Genomic DNA, 22,098 nt, shown 5'->3' on the forward strand with positions numbered 1-22,098 from the left:
TGAATAAACCTCATTTAATTTTATTCGAATCTCCTGAGGACTATGCTTCAGAAAAAAAGACTTCAGAGGGGAGAGAGACTCTTGGATTAAACGTCCTCCCTTTGAACTAAAGCCGAGTCGTGGTGTTGATAATAAGCAAGCGTTCCCCTAGCAGATGAAAGCTAAGCAATTGGTGAATGAGGGGGGGAGAGGCACATATACTTCTTAACTGCATGACAAGAAATATGCACAAACTGTTCTCATTAAAAAGAACAAGAGCACAAAATGGTGAATATATATATATATATACATACATACATACATACACACACATACATACCACTTCAAAGAAACCAGCTTAAACAGAACAAGCTTTCTACCTCCCCCATGACCTTTATTAATGGGTCTCAATATTTATACCTAAGTGGATTGCCTTGTTTAGGCTAAACTTTACCCAGTCCGGCCACAGCTCACTAGATCAGGTGAATTATATCATGTGTGTAGGCTCCTTCTGGCCAGGAAGAAGCAATTGTCTATAACAAATTCGTTCAACTATTTGCTATGGTTTTACCTGATACTTTGATAGTCAGATGTTTTATACTTAGAGGAAGACATGTGTGTCCACCCTATGTGAGTAACTGTGTTTGTACATTGTTCTTTTATATTAAAGAATAATCAGTGGCTGGACCATGAAGGCTTTATACTGTATATAGGCACCTCAAAGCAATAATTCCAGTCTCAGGTAAAGTTGGTAACTTTTTTGCCTGTTTGTCCCATTGTAGAAGGTATTTTCTCATTCAGTCCCCTGTGCTCCCTGTTGTGAGCATTAAAGTGTGTTTTTTTTTAACCTAAGGTGTGATGCCAAACTTTAGGTCTGGATGATGGCCAGTATTATCGAACCCCTTACTCCACAGATTGTGGATTATAGGGGGTTATAACTATGCAGTCAATGTTCTAGTGTTTATTACTTTCAGCAGTCTGTATGTTAAAGTAGGACACCCAGTAATGCCCACTCTCTTGACTGAGAACTTCCTTCTAGTAGCATTTTATAAAATAGACTGAATGGCAATATCTATACCTTTAGCTCATAATTGAACTGCCGAGATAATCTTGAAGCATGGAATTTCCTAACCCACAGTCACAGGGTAGCCACTGTATGAGATAAGAAAGGTAGACTAAAAGAGGTCATTTAGTGCTTTCCTTTGTAAGACGCCATTGTACATCAAAGCTAGTCAGCATTTTTGTTCTCTGATTAGGAGTTATTTAAAGCTGAATAGTTGATATTAACAAGCTCCTCGCTACTCTGTTCCTCTTTGGTGCTCAGAAACGTAACACTGCTTCACGTTGAATGAATTCCCCCACTCCCTCACCTAACAGAGTTTGCGCCAGCAGTCTTCACAGATACAACACTGTATTATTGATGGGAAGAAGTCACTTGCTCACATAAGCCCAGAAGCATCAAGTACTTCTCAAGGGCTGAAACAAAGCAACAGAGCAGCACAGGTGAGCAATGAAGTATCAGCCAGTAGGGCATTGTTTTTTCATCACTTTGCCCTGTGTAAAGTTTGTTAATATTTTATAGTGCTTTTTGATAATTTGGAGGTCTTGCAAATATGTAGGTCTGGTTTAAAAAAAAGAAAAAAATAAATTTTTACTGCAACATAGTGAATTTCACTTGAAAGCTGTCTTCATTATTTAACTTAGACAGAAACTGACCAGCGAAGAGGTTATTGGTTTTGCAGTACTTTGAACACAAAATTTAAGCTATAAAGAATTTTAAACAAAGTGATTGCATGGAAAAGGAGGGGACAGAATGAAGTCTGGAGATTTTTAATTAAAGATAGAGTGTTGTTGCTTTAATGGTTATATTCCCAGATAAATTGGATAGATATGATTAAAAGAGGATTTAGCAGGAAATCATTGCATCTCTAATGCTTCTACTGTTTTTATGAGCCTCTAGCGAACGACAGGACCTTTGGGAACACTACTATTTCCAGACATATTACCCTCAGTAATTAGAGGACCTCAAGGCCTTAAACTATTTGATGTTGGATGGAAACTGCCTTTTGGCTGTGATGACATCAGAAAGCAATTTACACAGCTTAGATAAGCACTGTGCTTTATTTCTAAAAGGTAGAAACTGTTATTTTAACATTTTAGTGAAATAGAAATAGAAGTGAGCTATGCTTTTATTCATACAAAGTTTTTTCTTCAATCTGTTTTGATGAAAAAATGGATATTGATTTAACTAAATCATTTAAAACAACTCAAAAATAAAAGGGAGCCAGAAAAAACCCTATATTCATATGTTATTATAAATTAATAGTAAAGCCCATATAATTTTACACAAACCTATGAAAAAAGCAAAACAAAAGACAATTAAAACACATTGGTTTTGTTTTGACAGGTGCAAGCAAGGTTAATATTTATCATCAGCAAATACTGTTTGCTTTTAGGTGCATTTAGCCAGCATTTGAGATAAGTATAACATGCCCCTGGGATCATTTAGAGCAGTGGTCCCAAACCTTTTGTAGGTCGCTGATCTCTAATGAGAAGTGGGGTCCTTCTCCTGACCCCGCTGGTGGGTGCAGCGGCCACAGTCGCAGTCCACCTGTCAGACGACGGGGGGTTGGGGACCTCTGATTTAGAATTCATAAATAGTCATAAAAAACCTGCATTTAAACAGCTCCTAAATCTGCATCTGTTTTCCATTGAATTACCCATTATTAAATTTTCTGTGTATGAATTCACAACATAGATAAACCCATATAATAACCAGTGCAACTGATGGAACCATTGAACAGTCACTGCTTCTTGCTCAGTTGTCCTTCTGAAAATGAAAGTTACCTGCCTCCTATGTTGAACCGAGGGATTCCATTATATTTGAGCTATCGATGTGAAACAATTATGCCAATTATGAATTCCCAGTTTGTTTAGGGTCAAAGTACTAAAGAAAGAAAATTGAACATCTAGAATTTTCATCAAGAGGACAAAATTGGTAACCTACATAGTTATGTAAGTACAAGTTTCATTATTAGACAGCTTGGCATTGAATCAGTAAGATCCAATCATAAGAGGACTTGAATAAAAAACAGTGTTATAACACCGTAAGAAACAATGTCAAATGTTTGCACAATGTTCCTAGCACTCCATATATATTGGTATTTTGGTGAATAGTTTGTCTCACACTTGCATTTCTGCATTGCTAAAAAAAACAAAACAATCTACAACACTGAGTTATTGATGATTTCACAATTTTAAGTATGTTCTTCCACTTACAAGTGCCAAAACATTAAGGAACTCTCTCGTGTCAAAGTGCAACAATGTCCTGATATAGGGGTACACTTCCTCATCAGAAGGAGCCTCTGGGGAATGCAAACGTATTAGGAATTCAAAAACCTGTAGAAACAAGAGACATTACATGGGACAATGTTGCAAATCATTAGTAAACTTATAGAAAGTCCATGGAAGGGTAAACAAATTAGGTTTGAAAGACAATTGTTGATGTGATAGAGCTGGTGACTACATTGTCAGTGATCTTCACATGTAAATTGCTATTGTTTTTTTGCAGCCATTAGAAAACAGTAACTTTATATATTATGGTATGCTGAGTTTGAGAGATCTGTCTTTACCACTGATTACACACAATTTGCAGACATAAAAGGAATGAAGAGCCCACATCCCTTACTAGTAATTTTTAACATTACTTAGCATTGGCATTGGGTAGGTCAAGGTTTCGATTGACCTGGGTCCAAATAGAGCAAAGTGATGTCTCTGTGTGTGAGATGATACTTTATTATGGTGTTAATGTGTTCACTGACAGTTTTTAACTCTAAAATGTTGATAATACTAAAAGCCATACTCCTAACTAAAATAGCCCTTATGTCATTAAGAACCTATTCAAAAAATTATTTCATATAGGCAAGATTCACCTAGGTCACTAGGTCGATGTAAACCAATCATTAAAATCTTAATCTTTTTTTAGAATGATTTACATTTTCAGGAATAGTCCGGCAAACACATTCAGAATAAACCATATGGGTAGAGGTGTATAAGAGGGGCTGGGGCACACCAATGTCATTTATTCAAAGATAGGAGACGATGTGTACCAAAGTAAGACACTCCATTCCAAGTGCACCGCATACAGACCAAAGCACACAAATGCAGTTCCTTAATTCAGTTCTGGAGTAGGAGGAATGGAAGAGCCATGGCAGAAGGTGGAGCAGTATCAGTGAAAACATTTTTGGCGTTGCTATCTACTGTTTGTATTTTCTATGGCGGCACCAATCTATGTATACTTGTGACAAGTGAGTGGCTATGCAGTATTTGAATAAATGAGTGGTCTCTAGACCACCAGCCTGTTTTGAGAGCATAGGTAGGGTCCTGAAAAGCCTGGGAGATCTGTTGAGCCAGATAAATTTAAAGATACGAAAAGAGAGGGTCCTAAAAAAAATAAAAAAATAAAAAAAGAATTTAGGAATTTAAGAATCTTGGTGATACTTTCATTTTCATTGATAATGTTGATGCATCGTAGCCAGGAAAACATGGTTCTGTCCCATCTATTGAAATCAGACTTGAATTCGCTTAGTGAGGGTAAGAAAGTTTTAGAGACTATCTGGGATAGCACTCAAGGTATTTCCAAGCTGAGATAAGAAGGCAACTTTGTTTCCCATGTGAAGACAAAGAATCGCTTCAGCTGAGAATGAGTAGCTGCAGGGAGCTTTGGCTCTATATAAAAATGAATGGGGACAGTGATCAACTATTGTAAAGTCGTTGTGGGGCAGGAGTTTATGGCCCAGATCCATGAGAGAAAATCGAACAACCAGTCGATACCGTCAAAGGCCATCTGTGGAGAGCAGCATCATGGGAAGGTTTCTGGATTTAGAGTGATAGATCCATTTTAACACCCTAGTCGTGTTATCCCTGGCTTCCCCGGAGGTCATGCATTCCACCTGGTCATAATCGATACGTTTCCGCAGGACTGTTAGTAATCTAGAAGACAGGATCTTAGTAAAAAGCCTCAGGTCCTGGTTGAGGAGGGAGATGGGGTGATAGCTGGTGCAAGAGGAGGGATCTTTATCTTCCTTAGTGAGCACTGTGATAGTGGCTAGCAGGGAGTCCAGGGGGAAATTACCAACCTCCTGTACAGCGTTGATGGTGTGAACAAAATGATGCTTCAATTTGTAAAGGGAGGTCTTCAAATAGGATGGGGGGGCATCTAGGACAAGGGCTTTGCCTGTGGGGGGTGCCCTTAATCACATTCCAAAGTTCCTCTGGGGAAATCGATGCTTCCAGAGCGTTGTGCCCTTCCAAGAAGGCAAAATCATAATGATCTTAAACTAAGGTCCACGACATCCATAATTTTCTAACAGAGGGTGCTGCTGACTTCACCCCATGACCAAAAAATTAGTTTCCAGAATATTTTAACCTCTTTATAAAAAATGCAGAAATACGTTGTCAACCCTGAATGGTGTTGTTTTTGTTTATGTCACAATTGATAAATACCAGTAATTCTAATACTTTACAGCTATAGAAAAAACAATCGTGGCACACAAATCACTAACCTGGTTTTTCACCTGTGGAACAAGATCTTCTGGAATGTCACCTAAAGGATAAGCTCTTCCAGCCAAGCTTGAGCTAAGAAAATGGATAAAAAAAGTAAATAACGCAAACACAACAATTAGAAAGGCTAGAGGAATGTATTGGAAAATAAGATCATCTATCTTCAATATAAATTAATAATTGCTAACCTTTCAAAACAAATATTAATAGCAAGTTAAAGAAACTCAAGTAGCACTGAGTTTTTTTTTCTTAAAAAAAATAGGAGAAATAGTACCACTGCTATCTTGCAGTGCATGGGATACAAAGATCTATTTGGCTTTTTGCTCAAGCAACAATGTTCTGTAAGGTAATTTAATAACTGGAGTACATATAGGGGTCTATTTACAGGAAGAGAGAATCAGGAGGATGTTTGAAGGAATGTCTGGAATCACCTGTTCTTTTTCATGCAGGAATAAGGCATGTATTCTTTATTGTTCCTAGTAACTTGAATATTGGGTTTAGTTCCCAGGTGGCAACGCTTAGATCAATGTTTCTCAACTAGGATTCCTTCAGAGGTTGCTAGGATTTCCTTGAGCAATGAGCAGTTTTGTCACTCTCAGGTCAGTTTAAGTGACACCAATAACCTTTTTGGCTATCTGTAAGAGTGGTATAGTCTTTCCAATGGCCAGAAATGTAAGAGGAATTCTTCTTACTGATCATCACGATAATGTACTGGGCTGTGGATATAGTAATTATAGCAGGGGTTCCCCGAAGCCCTAAAAATTTTTTACAGGGGTTGCTTCATGTTAAAAAGGTAGGGAAACTCTGGCCTAGATAGTGGAGTTGGGCCTTCTCTTCCCAAATTGTTTTTTAATCTGTCCTTTACATTTTTTAGATATTTTCAAAAGCACTATTTGTGCTAAAATCTAAGTAAAAGCAAACTGCTGCTGTGTGACCAGGAGAGGCAAACTTCAGTGCATGCCATCAGATATGCATGTGATTATGGCCATGGAGCAAATCTTAAGCAGCAATTGTGCACCAAAAGTGACTTGTTGCTTTGGGGAACTATGCTGTGATCTGCTGCTTCCACAAGCAAAAACCTTTTCATTCACTTGGTTTTATTTTGAAAAGAGTGGGGATAGGTTACAACTGCTCTTATTTTTTGCCATCTCTATTTTATTAGAGTGATCATTTCCTGTCCTGTGTCCTTAAAAGGCATTGAAAGGATATCTTTCCAACGTGAAGGAGATTTTCTTTTTGTTTTACTTTCTATTTTCTACCGACATCTGTGTTGACAATTTTTGATTTACACTAACTTTAATTCCTATTGACATTGGCGATCAGGAGAATTAGAGAGAGCAAATCTCCCTAATGAAGACATTCAAAAAAAACCTGACAGTGGTTCTTACTTTTCCAGCAAGTTGACAATTCTAAGATCAGCTTGTTCTATTTTTGGAAATTACTACAGTAAAGCCTGAGAGAAATCAAACCCTTTCTATGATTATTTCACTTTCGTTCCTTTTTTATTAATATAACTTTCATGGCTTAACAAACAAGTAATTAAACTTATTGTGTGGTACAGGAGTATAAAGAAATCACACAGCTATAATATTCCATGCTCAGAGAATCAAAGTGCATTGTTCACAGTGCGTCTAAGAAACTTGCTGTTATAGGAAAAAATTCCCATGCTTCTCTATAGAATCATACAGCAAGGTAACACCCCAAGCAGTAATGGAGAAAAGAAATTGATTACATACCCACTAAGACATCAGCAAAATGATTTGCCCGACTCTTTTTTACTATGTTTCTTACTACTTAAAGGGAAAATGCTTTTATGGTTTTATGTAAAAAAATGTTTGGAAAATTATGAACTATTCTTGTTTGTCAAATATGCAAAATCCTGAAATATTTATTAGGAAGTTGTTCCATGACCTTAAGATAGCAGAACATTCTGTATAGTACACCTGTATATTTACATTTACATATTTTATTTATAACACATGCAAAGCCAGGGTATCACAATGCTCTTTACAATACAGAAGCTCTACAAAAAAGTGTAGACTCTGATCTTTATGATATGTATTAGCTTTATCTTACTTAAAATAAAAACAAAACAGTTTTTATTCTTGAATATAATAACGTATGTAAGGACTTGCACTGACAAGTAAAATGCACTTTGCTTTCAGGGTCATTCAACTTGTATTTCAGAAGCCTCTCAAAATGATCTGAGATTATTCATTGATGAGTGCACTTGACCTATAGCTGACCTAAAGCACCCGCACATGATCCCTTTTAAGTTGCATCAACTTTGTTTTGCACTCCTATTGACTAGTAAAGGGAGATAAACATTTCTGATGTAATCATAAACCTGTGTACACAGTTCTTCAACAATACTATAGTTTACCATAAAAATATTTAATGCATTACAATTTTAGAAATTTTGAAACCACTAAAAGGATCATGGTGTTGCCCACCATCAATGGCTATAAACACAACAGCTCAAAACTGAGACAAGGTATAAAATGTTTGGCTTAATGTTGTGGCAAGGATACCCACTTAAAAATTGCAAGTAAAGTCCAGAAAAGTCAATTTTTTTTAAATGCTTACTTGAAATGCTTTTCTTTTTTTTTTTGAACATTGATATTTTATAATGGTATTCACTTAAACTGCTACTTTGAATGTATTTGAAAAGTTGACTTTTTAAATTTCCTAGTACAGATGTCTCCTCTTCTAGGAGTATCTAATTACTTTTTCTGTTGGCATAGGTGCTTGACTCTCTTCAAGAACATCATATTCTATGTAAATTTCAGGGAAGAAAAGAAGGACAATACTACAGAATGTCTAATGAGCCTGCTAGCATAACCTCCAATATAGTGATGGCCATCAGAAACCCCAGAACTATTGGATGCCAGCTGAAGGGAGGCTTTTCCATGTAGATAACATACACAAAATATTACTTAACAAATATGGCATGCATCACATTTTTATTAATTATTGGTCTTGTAACAAGGTTTCTTAAAGGGACATTACATACCTAATATAAACAAGAAGTTTGTTTCCCATCACAACTTGCTCATCTAAAAAAAATTAGAAAATTATTTTGTGATAACAAGTAAATAATTACATAGCACACAATCAAAACAATCTAATCTGTCTGTGCCCAAGCCTCACACTGGATCACAAAACACCTAAAATTATTGAAAGTCTTTAGAATTGTGTGGGAGGGCCCATGATCAGCAATAAAAATTTCTGCAGGTAAAACACTATGAAACAATGTTTTTTTTCATTAAAGGGTCGTAGTTACCTACATACAACACCACCCCAACTATTCATATATGCTAGTATGAGTAATCCCACAACTTTTTTTATGCTGTAAATGAGTCATAAAAGTGTTAAAGCTCTTTATGCCTATACTTTTTCTGGGTCAGTGACAGCCTAAAGTCAAAGCATTAGAATGATAGCCAGAGGAGTAGTATTCTTAAAGCAGAGTTCATTAATGGTAGCCTACAAAATCTCACATGATGAGTCCCTTTTAAGTTGAACTCTTTTTTTCAAATTTTTTTAAAGTTTAATTTTTATTGGGAAAACCTAAAATAGTACAGAAATACAAATGATCCTGTTGAAACATCAAAATTGAACAGATAATCTAAGTACCAACATATATACATATAGAAAAAGCATAACAAGTTGTAACATATAATAAATCTATGTAAAGAAAATAATATACAATAATATTGACAGAATATAAAAGTTTGATAAAAAAATGTCACCAAGTAGTCTCCTGATGTTTTTCTTTTAAAAGTATAGGGGTTGAAGGGGATGAAGGAACAGATCTTTGAAATACAAAACTTCTGAACCAGTGAAAATGCCAGAAATCAGTTATCCCAATTAAGGGACAGATGCTACTGTGGAGGAGATAGAAGGGAAAGCCTGTTCAGGAGATTTACCCACTATCACAAAATATTGTGGTTTAGTGATAAAATGTATCCAATTATAGTAAGTCTCTGTAAATTTCTCTGCACTCCTCCAACCTCACAATGTCTTCCAAAAAATAATAATATTTGCAAAATAAACTTCTCATTTTACTTTTTTTTAGAAATTCTCTAAAATGAAGGTCCCTTTATCTCTTACGTCTTTCTAACAGATTAAATTTCCATGTGTGCCAACCAGAACTAGCACAGTAGCGGCTTTACTTCTGAGCCATTTTAGGGCATTAGGCATACAACAAGTGGTTGATGCTGCATCCCATTCTCTCTCCTCTGCTGGCCATTCATACAGCCCTGGGCTTCCTTTTATGAATGACAGGGAGGAGAGGGAGATCCAGATATCACTGCAGCCACTGGTGGTATGGGTTTCACTACACAGTGGCAAAGAAGTACAACTGCCGTTCTGCTATTCCTGGCTGTTGCATATGAAGATTTCACCTGTTAAGAAGATGTGCTGGATGAAGGGACATTCACTTTAAAAAAGAGCTACTGGAACAAAGTGAAATAGGGCAAGTTAATTGAGCATGGAGTGTAGTGTTCAGCAGGGGACTTTCAAAGAGTATTCACATGATGTTAGTGCTGAAAGCTACTGTCAGGACCTAACGACAAGCTCTTTGACCAGTCAGTATTGTTTGAGCATTTTGGTCCTGGAAAAGGCAGTGTGGCAACTCAGTGTCAAGCATCTCATCCTGGATCACCCTTTCTCAGTCTCATTCTAAGTCTCCTTCCAACAGTACCTAAGTATTCACTACACTAGCATTTACATGTCTCAGTTTTTTTTTTGCTGATCACTTTATGATCAATTCTCCCAATGATCTAGTTATGCGAATGGAACTCGGCCGTCAAGTGAGAGGGGTCTGTACTGCTCTTTACAGCTGGCCTCTGTAAAAAGAGATCTGGCATGGGGAGATCTGTTATATTTACCATATTTTTATATAACGGTGGGTTATAAAATACATTGTATTCAAAAAAGCTGTATTCATTTAAAAAACTTAGGTGTATGTGACCTAAATAGGTCCCATTTTTCTGTACTCACTTTTATCCCAACCTCGTGAATGCTAACAAGAGTTGGGATACACTAGAATATTTGTATTTTATAATTATGTATGGATCAATAATGTAAAAATACATATTTACTATTTTGCATTTATTTTTAAGCCTCAAATCTCTTTCTTTTTTCTACTTGCCATTATTTGATTCATTTAAAAAATAATGTTTACTTGCCAGGTTCAAAAAAACAAAAAAAAAACAAATACCCTTTGCTCATTTACACCATGGTGTAGGTCATACCAGGATGCAGGTTACAAAGAGCACCCCATGTGTTCTTTCACTGTTATTTTGGTTATTTAGGACAGGTATGTTTTTTGACCCATAGATTTGTTGCCAGATCATTGGAAACTTATAGGCAGAGCATGCTGGTGGGAATAAGCAAATGTTAAATACTACTAAAATTAGTATGAAAAATTGCTATTCATATCAGTTTCTCATACTGCTCAGCAAACTAGTACTTTGACTGAGAGGGAGGTTATTGACAGAAGTGCACGACTCCTCAGATGCAAAGTGCTGTCATAACACTATCATACAAGAATGGCTAGCCCACGGATGCCATTTTCAGTGAGCTGCCACTCAATAATTCACTGTAAAGCAAGGGGGAGACCAAAGAAGACAACGAGGGCATACCCTATCATTTAACAGTCAATTTATTAAAATAGCTGACACAATTTACATTTTTTAGAACTGTCCTAGTACTGTCCACAACATACCTGTCAAAGATTTCCCAGATCCGATTGGTGCAGAAATTGACTTGAACAGTTTCTAAAAAAAATATCACATACATGTTATTTCTAGAAGTAGTTTTTTTCCCTAAAAAATATCAATACCCAGGATACTGAAAGTCTTACCTCCATGGGGCTTATAAAATCATTTGTCCCACTATTGTACACATAGATCATTGCATCATACAGCCTGTGTTCCCAGCACATTTGAACAATCTAGAAAACAAAAGAAAACTTCCATGAAGGTAATTATTGAAAACACTAGCAAAGAGGTGTTGTTTTTCAGGAACAGGTAGAAGGTAAACTTTCACTTTTTTACCTTTTCACCATATCTCATCTAAAAACAAAGTACAGGAATTATCCACTCCTCCAAAACCAAATAATGTAATGTAATGCACAAAAAACATATTAAATAGAGAACAACAAACATAAAAAAAAAATATATACAGTAATAAAATGAAAAAAATAATAGTCATGCAAATGGAGCAACAGCGTTGATAAAAACAGATCAATAAATAGCTTAAAATGCTTTAGAAAGCATGTAGTAGCATCCATGCCTTGCATATAGATGGAAAATGAATAACTGGCACATTCAAGTGGCTGTGGACTACCCTCTATTATTTAAATGTCTACTTTAGAAGAAAGGTTTCTACTTTGGCCTTTGCAACTCCCATGTCTTGCTAATAGTGAGATCCCCAAACATATTTAGCAGTCAGGACTGAGAGTTTTTTTTCCATTCATCCATTTATCCCAAAATTGATTAGCTGGGATATTCAATTTTAGGACAAAAGACAAAAATATACAGGTACAATACTTAACAAATGTACATTAAAGCAAAATACAATAATATGTTCCCTTTTCATTGTCATATGCATAGTGAAGGGTATACAAATGGGCAACATTAAAAATGAAAAATACAATGAGATGGTAAGAAGGTACAGCGGGCTATTAAATACCTGTTGTATATCAAGACTGGTGATGTCCATGTGTACTATACAAGCCTCCAAACTTTCCATCATGCCTCGATCCTGAAAATGGAGCAGTAGATCCTTCATAACATGAGTGGTAAGGCCAGGTAGCTGGTCCCGGAGAAGATAAGGCTCTAGACACTCCAAAAATACTCCCCTGGCTACACAATTCTCACAGAGCTTGTCAAACATCTGACTAAAGAGGATATCCCTGTGCAAATAAGGCGGTCAGCATAACCCAAAAGAAAAGAAAAAAGAATGTAAGCTTTACGAATGTAAGCTGTAAGAATTATGTAAGCTGTCACTGCTGAAATTATTCTAAAGAATGCTAACTGCCTGGATATAAAGCTGATATTTGGGTTTAGCAGTTTTAGTCATACATTTAAAGCAAACATGCAGAAAAATGTGTGAAAATTAAATGAACAGCTGAACTACACACTCATTCTGGATTAGTGATACACAAGGTAATAAAATTAGAGGATCAGAATACAATCAGGCAAGCTATATTGTTTTCTGGACCAGGTCAGAAATGTCAGCTTGCATAACTTCTGAGAGTAGTTCCACTTTAAGGCTTTACCATAAGAGAAACCCTTGCTAAAATGTTTTCACTTGATGTATATTATTGATTAGTTTAGTATATTAACATTATCACCATTTTGCCGTGTACATACATAAATTGAAGTTCTCTTTTGTTTATACATATAAGCTTTCCACTATTGCATCTTTATTTACTATTTTAGGAAATTATAACTGATGTAAAAGTGACAGTAAAATTTGTTGTCTATATTAAGTTTATTGGGTAGTTTTTTATTATAAATATGTATAGTCTTTTAAAACAGGTTTCCTGTATTTAGAGAACCTAAATTACTTGATATTACCACCTAGACAAATCATTGTGGTCCCGTGTCAGATTCACCATATGTATTCTCAAAATAAAATCAAATTGCAGTGGATATATTACTAAACACTGCAGTGTTGCAGTACAAATAAGCCTACAATAAGAAAGTTTCAATGGGCAATTTAAAAGACACAGTAATGGCCAATCTAAAGGTCAAAACCCTCTTTACATCTGGTGCCTAAATAGTTGTTGATAGGCCATTGAGGTCATTTATATTGGTACTTTCATTATTTTAATATTTATAGCAATGAAAGTTTATGAAGGCAGACATGACAAGCTGTCAGAAGGTGTGAGCTATCATGCTTAAAATAAAACCATAACACAAAAAAATGGTCCTTTGTGTCATTTGATACACAAGAGTCAACCAAAGGCCAATTCATGAAACCGCTGTTGAGAAAAAGCTTCTTCTGCAAGGTGATGGCTTCATCGGACTTATGACTACAGAGCTGTCAATCCTACTCATTGCTCTGGAGACAATCTTTCCTATTTTTATGGTAAAATTTAGCTCAGATGGCCAAGCAGATAACGGTGACATTCCCCTTCAAGTCACTATCTTTATTCCATTAGAAATGACATTTAAATGCATCTAACGCTATGTACTCCCCTGAGTTCATACAAAGGACACACATCCTACTGCCTTCTCATTGACAAGTTTTAACTCTTGATGCATGCATTGTCAATGAAAGGCGAGAGTTAAAGGTTCCAATGATAAACTGTGATAATCTGTATCACTGAACAGTACTGACTGTCAGTCTCAGTAAGACCTTAAAGTTGAACAGAAGATGAAGACTGAATATCTTAAGAAGTTCCTGCATGATCCACCATAAAAAATGTGGCTACTGTTTACTATTATTATTACAGAAGTTGCAATTTACGGCATAAGGCATCAAAGAGTATGTGGGGGAACAATCGAAAATATATGCAGCACAGCTTTCAAACACATCAGCCCATTTTATGTCTCAAAAATGTTGCAAGTACTGAAAAAAGTCCTCATAATCAATCCAGAATTGTAGTCAGCTCCTAGCTTACTGTAGTAAGCTGAGAAGGCAAACATCTGATATAGTTAAAGAGTGCAGTACTTTTTTATGGAGCTCCAAAACAAGATGCACTGTTCTTGCAAAACTAAGAAAATTGATTACACTGACATGTGTTTTGTGCTTATCTACATGTGCTAGAGCATACTAAAATAACATAAACTATTATGTTAATGAAGAACTTTACCAAAGGATAAAATTATAAATAATTTTTTGACTATTGGCTAAATATACTAAATATAAAGCCATTGGTTAATAATAGTTAGGGAACAATACCTGCTGCCTATTAATCCAACAAAAATTAGCAATCCCGATTAATGTTCAACCACCATATGAATAATATATTGATTGCAAATCTTCAAAAATTTTCATAGAAAAGCAGTAGATTTAATATTTTATCACATTCTAAATTTCCACTTTTAAGAATGTGTGATAAGTCACATCAATCTTGCAGAAAGGGACAGATGCTCTTGTTTCTGCAATAATCTTTCTACCTGCCTGATCGCACCAGGTATCTGGCAAAAAGCTTAGCCTCCCATGCGCAGCTTTAGCTTTGCTTGACAGGATACCTGGCACTTCCAGCTTTCCCTGCGCATGTTGGGAATGAACTCCTGTGTGGGAGTTATGTCATCCCAGCCAATCAAGATGGCTGAAGGAATTGTCTACAGGAAAAAAAGGAGATGGTGGCGCCCTGGGAGGAAACAGTGTCAAGTTATTATCACAGGTTTTTAGCTCTGTGTTAAGCCTTTGTCAGTTTAAATAGGATTCAACATATTCATAAAATTGTATTAGGGTGTAGTGATTGGATAGGCTGTGAAGGTTTCATACCTTACAGCTAGATGTGTGTTTGATATATATACACTTCGGTCCATAAATATTTGGACAGAGACAACTTTTTTCTAATTTTGGTTCATGTTTTAAATTTTACATGTTACGTGCCTCCCCAATGTTGTTCATCAATCTGCTCGATACAAGCAGTGAGCTGAATCTAGGGAGAGTTGGGTAATAAATAATAAATACCAAAATACTTTTATCCATGGGTGTCAGTCTGGAGGAGTCAGCATTTCTAAGCAGGCAGATTTTCATGCCAATCACCCCTAGGAAACACCTATATGTGATGTTAAGCCTCCATGACTGAAGGAACTGAAATCCAATGAATGAAGGGGGTGAGTAAGTATAATGAGTCCGGGGAGTAAAAGAATAAAGGATGCTGGTTCTCAATCAGCCGGGAAATAGGATTGGTTGTATCTTATTTGCTCCAGCATTTAGTGCATATTCTAAAGCTGTATGCAGTGAAATCAAAGTAAACAATTTCAGTACAGGAGAAGAGTCTGTACAACTGTGAAATACTGACAGTAGGGCAGGAGTTCAGCTTTAGGACTTTAAATACCTCCACGTACTGTACACAAAGGATATATATAGTATGCTAAAGCAATAGCACAAAACTGTTACAAACGCTTATTATTACCAAAAAAATAAAAAAAATAAAAAATTATTGCAAACAGAGTAAATTAGATACAACTTACGTGCGTTGCAGCAGCAAGCAATAATCAACTAAAACTGGCACTGTATCCTGAAAAAGAACAATAAACACAAAAATAAAATAGCTAGGAATTCTATTAGTAATACAAATTAATTCAGTGGATGATTAACCATTTTGCTTCCACCCATAATTTAGACATGAGTTTTGAGAGAACTTGGTCTTTGCATTGGCAGTATTCATAACATTTGTTTAGGAAAACCTCTAAATAGATATACAAAAAATTTACCAGAAAAGTGAAATGTAAGAGTAAATTTAATAAAACTGAGGATATCTGAAGGGAAGTTGTATTGCCAAACTGATAAATCAGTAAATTAAGTTCACATGCTATCTAGGTAACTTCAAGGAATACTGGCAGAATTAGTTAGCACTCTTCCTAAAAAATAAACCTGATAGCAATAGAAGTAACTGGGCCAGGGATTAGAGGGCTCCCTGGATACCAGGAATACACTGTAAATAGGCTTTAACGTCTAATAGGAGTTTTTTAAGCTCCTCATCCTTTATTCATGCTATTGTAAGGTAGCACAGAAAGGGTCGGCCAGCTTTACCACAGTTTAGAAATATATGGCTGGTCTAACAGATGCCCCAGTTTATGACTGAGCAATGAGAACCCAGCAGAATGATAAGGTCATGATCATTCTGCTGTCCTCAATTTGGTGGCAGACAGACTGTAGTGTATAATACAATAGTACATGACTACCTGTTAAGCTGGCTAGGTATCTGTTGTGCAGGGTATAACAGTAGAGGTGTTAGTATTTATAAATATATAAAGAAAAATGTGGTTACAAACAACAGTGGGAGATAACATATTTAAAACCCTGACAATGTATTAGAGCATGCAGCCAAGCTGCATATACAGAATGTGCTGCAGCCCAATTCCACCTCTATCATACATGTTCCCCAAACAGCGCATTAGTCAACAGCACCAATTTAGTTGCTAGAATTGACTGTTAATTGTGCACTTTTTGTAAAGGGAGGTGTTGAACTTCAAGGAATCCAGGTCACTGACTGCAGACTGCTGAAGAACTGGTTATTTTAACCCATGCTGTAGAACTTATCTTTTACTAAAAGTTCAGGTTTATTACAATATTCAGCCTGAATGAAATACAGTAATATATTGTGAGAGTTCAATTAGGCTTTAAATTTGTTTGAATAAATCCTGAATTATGTGCTTCTGATCTGCCTGAAATGTATTCCAAATTTAGTAAGTACATTTAAATCTATTTTTCTCCACTATCAGAGTGAGAATTTCCCTAGTCACATCAGCTTCTTCCGTACCTGGAAATGCTGTTCCATGACCTGGATTTTGCCTTGCTCGGGACATTTCCTCAATGCTTTGTCAGTATACTGTAGCAGGATTTCAACTATCTGAAAAAAAAAAAGAGAAAAGCCAAGGAAAGTTGAGGGCATTTTTGTGAAAACTAACCGTAAAACTGCTCAATGGGTGACCATCCCTAACTAGAAACACAATCCTAGCATGAACTAGATTATTCAAAGCTATGCAAAGACTGATGATTTTGAAAAAAGTAATCCAATGAATAACAACGGGTCAGATTGCCGATTACTGTAGACAGACAGTCGTGAAACAATGCAATTTGTCGGTGCACAGTTTGTATTTATATTTAAAATAACTCCGTCAAAAAAAAAAAAAAAAAAAAGCTGCTTCCAAGTGATGACAACTACACCACAAAGAAAATTATTCCCATTAGAAGATGGGAATAATGCAGGCAAACTTGGGTCTATGAGCAATAATAAAAATCCCATTTTTCATAGGCTTTAAAGCAGCACTAAAGTGCAATGTAAAATAGAATTGTTCAGACTCCTAAGGTACAAAATCTAGCTCTGCAACAAACATATAGCCTTTAGCAAGTGATCAATTCCAAGTACTTTTTTCTGCTTTTCATCTCTCTTGCTTAATGCTGTTTTATGGATTCTCCCTGCAATTCCTTAATAGATGCCTTAATTTTCTCTTCATTTATAATTTATTGCTCAATGCATATTTATTCTTTTTTGTCATCTGAATTTATTCCATGTGTATGCAGTTGTCAGTACCAAGATCTATCTCTCAAAGAGGAACAGGCTGACAACACATGTGTGTACCAGTCATGTACTTTGGAAAAACTGCAGTTGTGCTAGCAGCAATCATTAAATGTATGGTAATTCTCTGTATTCTGCAGTCACAACACATACAGCTACATTTTTAAAAGGGGACTGCTTACTAAAGTCTATGTTGTGTAACTTCCTCTCATTCTGCTTCCTGTATCAGTACTCAGAATCAAAATTACCAGCCAGGTTAAAAAGAATACACATTATTAGACTTTCTACATGTCAGAGACATCAAGGAGCCTGTAGTAGAGGTGACTGGGAATACAGTTTTTGCATTAGGAAAAGGTATGCAAAACAAGTGTTATGCAGGTAGAGACTGTGATACTTACCTTGCAATGGGCTGTAGTGGGTACAACCTGCAGGCAAATCTTTGTGTGCTACACAGTACCATGCTAAAGGGTTCTATAAGGCTGTCAACTATGTCTCAGTAGATGGCTCAATAGAATTGTATTTTCTTCAACTTCAACAATCCCACAATATCTAGTGCTTAATATAAAGTAACAAGCTGAATTGTATACATTGATTTTTTTTTGATCAATCAGTTTGCAAAAGAAAAGTAATTTTTTTACCAAGGGGATGCTGAGACTTAAACTTGCTAAATTTAAAGGGTCCTTACAAAGACTAGTCCATAAGTCATTTCAGTTTTGTTTTTGAACTAAAAGGAATGCCTTCTACTCACTGAACTGAATGACACCTTTGTCTGATCACATAAAGTGTTCTCACAATCGGCTTTTGTAATTTGACAGAGCTGACCCACTATTGCAGATTCTGTAGCATTCTTTAAAACTAAACTAACATGATTACTCTTTAGGGCTCTTAAAGTTATAAATATAGAAAGTTTAAAAAAACAAGAGCTTTTTCAGTCTGAGATCTGATCTGAGAAGATCTAAGGCAAGAACAAAAAAAAATTTCTTATGAACATTTGACTAGCATAGTCAAGAAGAAGTTCACCAAGACTCAAGCAGCATGAATATATTAAAATGTGTTCAATTTAGGATGCCAGCTCATCTGCTGATTACCCACTCCCACACTCTATGCCAAGTACAAATTGAGAAAGGCATTCTGAAGAAAAGCAGCTCAACGTACGCTACAAAAAAAATCTTTAAAACAGGATAAGAGGAACTCTAGTTACACTAGTAATCAGTGCCTAGCAAATTAAGTTCAGAGATACCCCCCGAGCTTTATAAAAAATGTTAGGTGATTTAGCTCCACAGCATCTACTAAAAAAAAAAAAAAAAAAAAAAAAAAAAAAAAAAAAAGTCGGTTTTTAGATGGAAGAACCATTCAAAGAAATTTATGATGCTTCTGCTTATACAGAAATGTAGTTTCCTGCCCAGCATTCTTCCTGTTTTTAGAACCACAGGACAAAATCTCACCTTATCAGCCACCACACTCTTCCTTTTCTTTGGGTCCCCTGAAAGACCTGTGGCATAGAGAGAGTGGCATATGACATACATAATGTTATGTACAATGCAAACTTTATTTTCATTATTTTAAACACTTTATTTTTAGTTGCACATAGCAAAGTACATTTTAAGGCAGGCCACAAACCACAAAGTTTAGTGCTATCAAATTGTTTACACATTTTAATACATGCCATGCAATTTGAGAACCAGTTATCTCTATCTCTGATTTTGAAAAAATATAGGATCTACTATTGTCAGATTTATTCAACTTACCCACAACAGCTTTCGCCTTGCCTTCATGAAATGACCATGCTAAAGCCAAGGCTTCATTATAACAGTCTTGTTTTAGCAGGTGATCAACTCTCTGTATGAAGAACAAAAAACAAGGTTTGATATACTGCATGCATGTGCATTATATGAAGTAATCTAGGTCACAAACAGTAATAGTCACAATTTATTAGAAAATGTTTAGAAGCAACAGAGCTAGATTGCCCACAAAACAAGGAGCCTAGAGCCAGGCCACAGACCTTAAGTTTACCTTTCAAGCTGCTGCAGTAAAACAGAAGGATTAGCACAACCAGACAACATTTTGCACCCACAGCTCATTTGACAAAGAAATATGTATGTTTTATGTTATAAAATCCCATATTTCTTTTACATATTGTCAACATCCCTACTCATAACTTATAGAGAAACAAAAGGGACATACCAATCAAACTTTAACAACAGTTATTTTTCATAAAAGCTTAAACATTTTATTACAATTTATTATTATCCATCCATCCATAAAAAACATTGCTTATTTGTTAAAATATACTGTGCTGACATATGCTGAGATTTGTCCTTTATCAAACGCGTTCCATAGACAGAGTCCATTTCTTCAGGAATACGGTACAACACAACTAAGTATCTCAGGACTACAACATAATGCAAAAAGACTATTACTTTCATGTTTCACAACATACTTACATCAGTTTCAAATATCAACATCATGATGTCAATCCCTCATATGTAAGTATTTATAAAACTGATGTAAACATGTTGTGAAACATGGAAGTAATAGTCTTTTTGCTTTGTGTTGTAGTGCTTTTTTTTGTTCTCTAAAAGAAATTTGTATGGTTTAGTGTCTAAAGGGGTCATGTCATAACAGACAGAGCTAATTGGGCAGCCTCCCAATGTCTATTACAAATCTTATCATTTTGAAAGGACAGGGGACAAAGCTCCCTTTGGAGTAAAAATGTTAAGGAATACCCATTTTAAGGGAACACAAAGGCTGTGTCTGCCATTTTTTTTATAAAAATGCAAGTTACCAAGCATCATATCATCATTTTACTCCAGATACTCATACTTGCAATAATACTTTTGAGTCACTGGCCTACAAAACAATTGGACAGAAAGTGGCTATATTTACAAAAAAGAGGAATCTGACATTATCTTAAACATTCCTTTGTGGGAACCTTCCAGGTCCATATGTTTCAGTGGCAGTAATTGATTTCCAACAGGGAATGTTTGAGGTAATATCAAATTCCCTGTTTTATAAATAGAGCCCCTTGAGTGGTGATTATAAACCTAGCACAGACTAAAAGTAGAGCAATTTCTGCTCTAAACAGGTTGTTTTCAGATGTGCACTTTTTTAAAAATGCATATTATTAAGAACATTTAATGTACATTTTCCTGCAAAAATGTAGGAAAATTGTATGCTTGCATTGTTTTATTATCAAATGCCTACATGTGCAGGATTTTAGTGGATAATGCAGACAATGCAAATGTTAAGCAAATGTAAATAATTAAATTACTGACAATATTTTTTACAATTAAAAGCCTCATACTTGTACTAAATCGCATAATGGGCATGCAAGTCATCCAGTGCAGTAAAATGTATTGTGAGAAACCTGAGGTTGTTCTGCAAACAGGAAATGTGATGAGATGACAGTGTTTCTTACCTCCCGCCAGTTCCTGAGCATCATTGCATGGACTGACTATGGAAGACAAAAAGAGAGAAACATTCAGCATGAGAGAGATGGTAGAAAGTAGGAAGTTGGAGACCTACTGAAAGAAGCAGTGATATGAAAAAAAAAAATGAGAGAGAGGGCGGAAGTGTCACGTCTTAAAAAAACAGCAAGGCGAGCACAAAAAGTAAACACAGCTTAACCCATTGACTGTGCTGCTAAGTACACACATTAACCTCCTCTGTGTCATAACCATAAAATTAAAACTGTATATTTTTCAAAAAAGGAGGATGACAAAGAGGCTGACAAACAATCAGGACTGTTTGCACGCTCATATTTAAACTAGAGTAACGACAAATCTAATACAATTGTTTGCTAAGGGTGACATCTCGATCCAGCACCTGTCCTGCTTTTTTACAGTGTGACCTCAATACAATACCTTTGTTCCAAGGTAGAATATTTGTCCTCCATAACTGCTAATTGACTGATAGCAAGCTTTCTCTCCTACAAGAGCCTGCAAATGCAAACATAAAACAATATAACAGTTATACAGTCAGTCAGGGGGCAGGAAAAGGCACATGTTCATTAAGTTAAGTACAAAAGACAATAAAATGGAACTTGCACTGCAAGCAAGGTCTGCCTATTAATTTATTCATGTTTATTTTATTTATTTAGATGTAAATTGATGAATAAAGTTTATATAAGGTGCGGAGTAAACTAATAAAATATTAAAACCTAGTTGGCAATAAAAATATAGCCTTAGATAAAAATTTATAATGCGAGTTTAGGTCCACATTAACAGCAAATTCTTGCTAAATAAGCAAACTACATACACCTTCTGGATGTACATCATTTATTTTCACTTTATCTGTAAAATAAAAAGGAAAGTAGAGCATTTTTCTTATTTAGGTTAATT

At 35.7% G+C, this 22,098-nt stretch overlaps 1 protein-coding gene across 1 annotated transcript in view; it reads right to left on the bottom strand.

Moving 5' to 3' along the window:
* The window catches only part of VPS8 (VPS8 subunit of CORVET complex), a 100,828-nt gene that overhangs the window by 56,910 nt on the left and 21,820 nt on the right, over positions 1–22,098 (bottom strand). The window contains exons 15-26 of the mRNA XM_072419111.1: positions 21,622–21,696; positions 21,177–21,212; positions 19,507–19,597; positions 19,204–19,250; positions 17,000–17,089; positions 15,708–15,754; positions 12,238–12,460; positions 11,408–11,497; positions 11,270–11,321; positions 8,555–8,597; positions 5,544–5,616; positions 3,259–3,378 (exon numbers count right to left, since the gene is read on the bottom strand). Coding sequence (XP_072275212.1) covers positions 3,259–3,378; positions 5,544–5,616; positions 8,555–8,597; positions 11,270–11,321; positions 11,408–11,497; positions 12,238–12,460; positions 15,708–15,754; positions 17,000–17,089; positions 19,204–19,250; positions 19,507–19,597; positions 21,177–21,212; positions 21,622–21,696 — 987 coding nt within the window. The remainder of the gene's footprint in view (positions 1–3,258; positions 3,379–5,543; positions 5,617–8,554; positions 8,598–11,269; positions 11,322–11,407; positions 11,498–12,237; positions 12,461–15,707; positions 15,755–16,999; positions 17,090–19,203; positions 19,251–19,506; positions 19,598–21,176; positions 21,213–21,621; positions 21,697–22,098) is intronic.

Source organism: Pyxicephalus adspersus, chromosome 7, assembly GCF_032062135.1.
Source record: "Pyxicephalus adspersus chromosome 7, UCB_Pads_2.0, whole genome shotgun sequence".
Classification (NCBI taxonomy): Eukaryota; Metazoa; Chordata; class Amphibia; order Anura; family Pyxicephalidae; genus Pyxicephalus; species Pyxicephalus adspersus.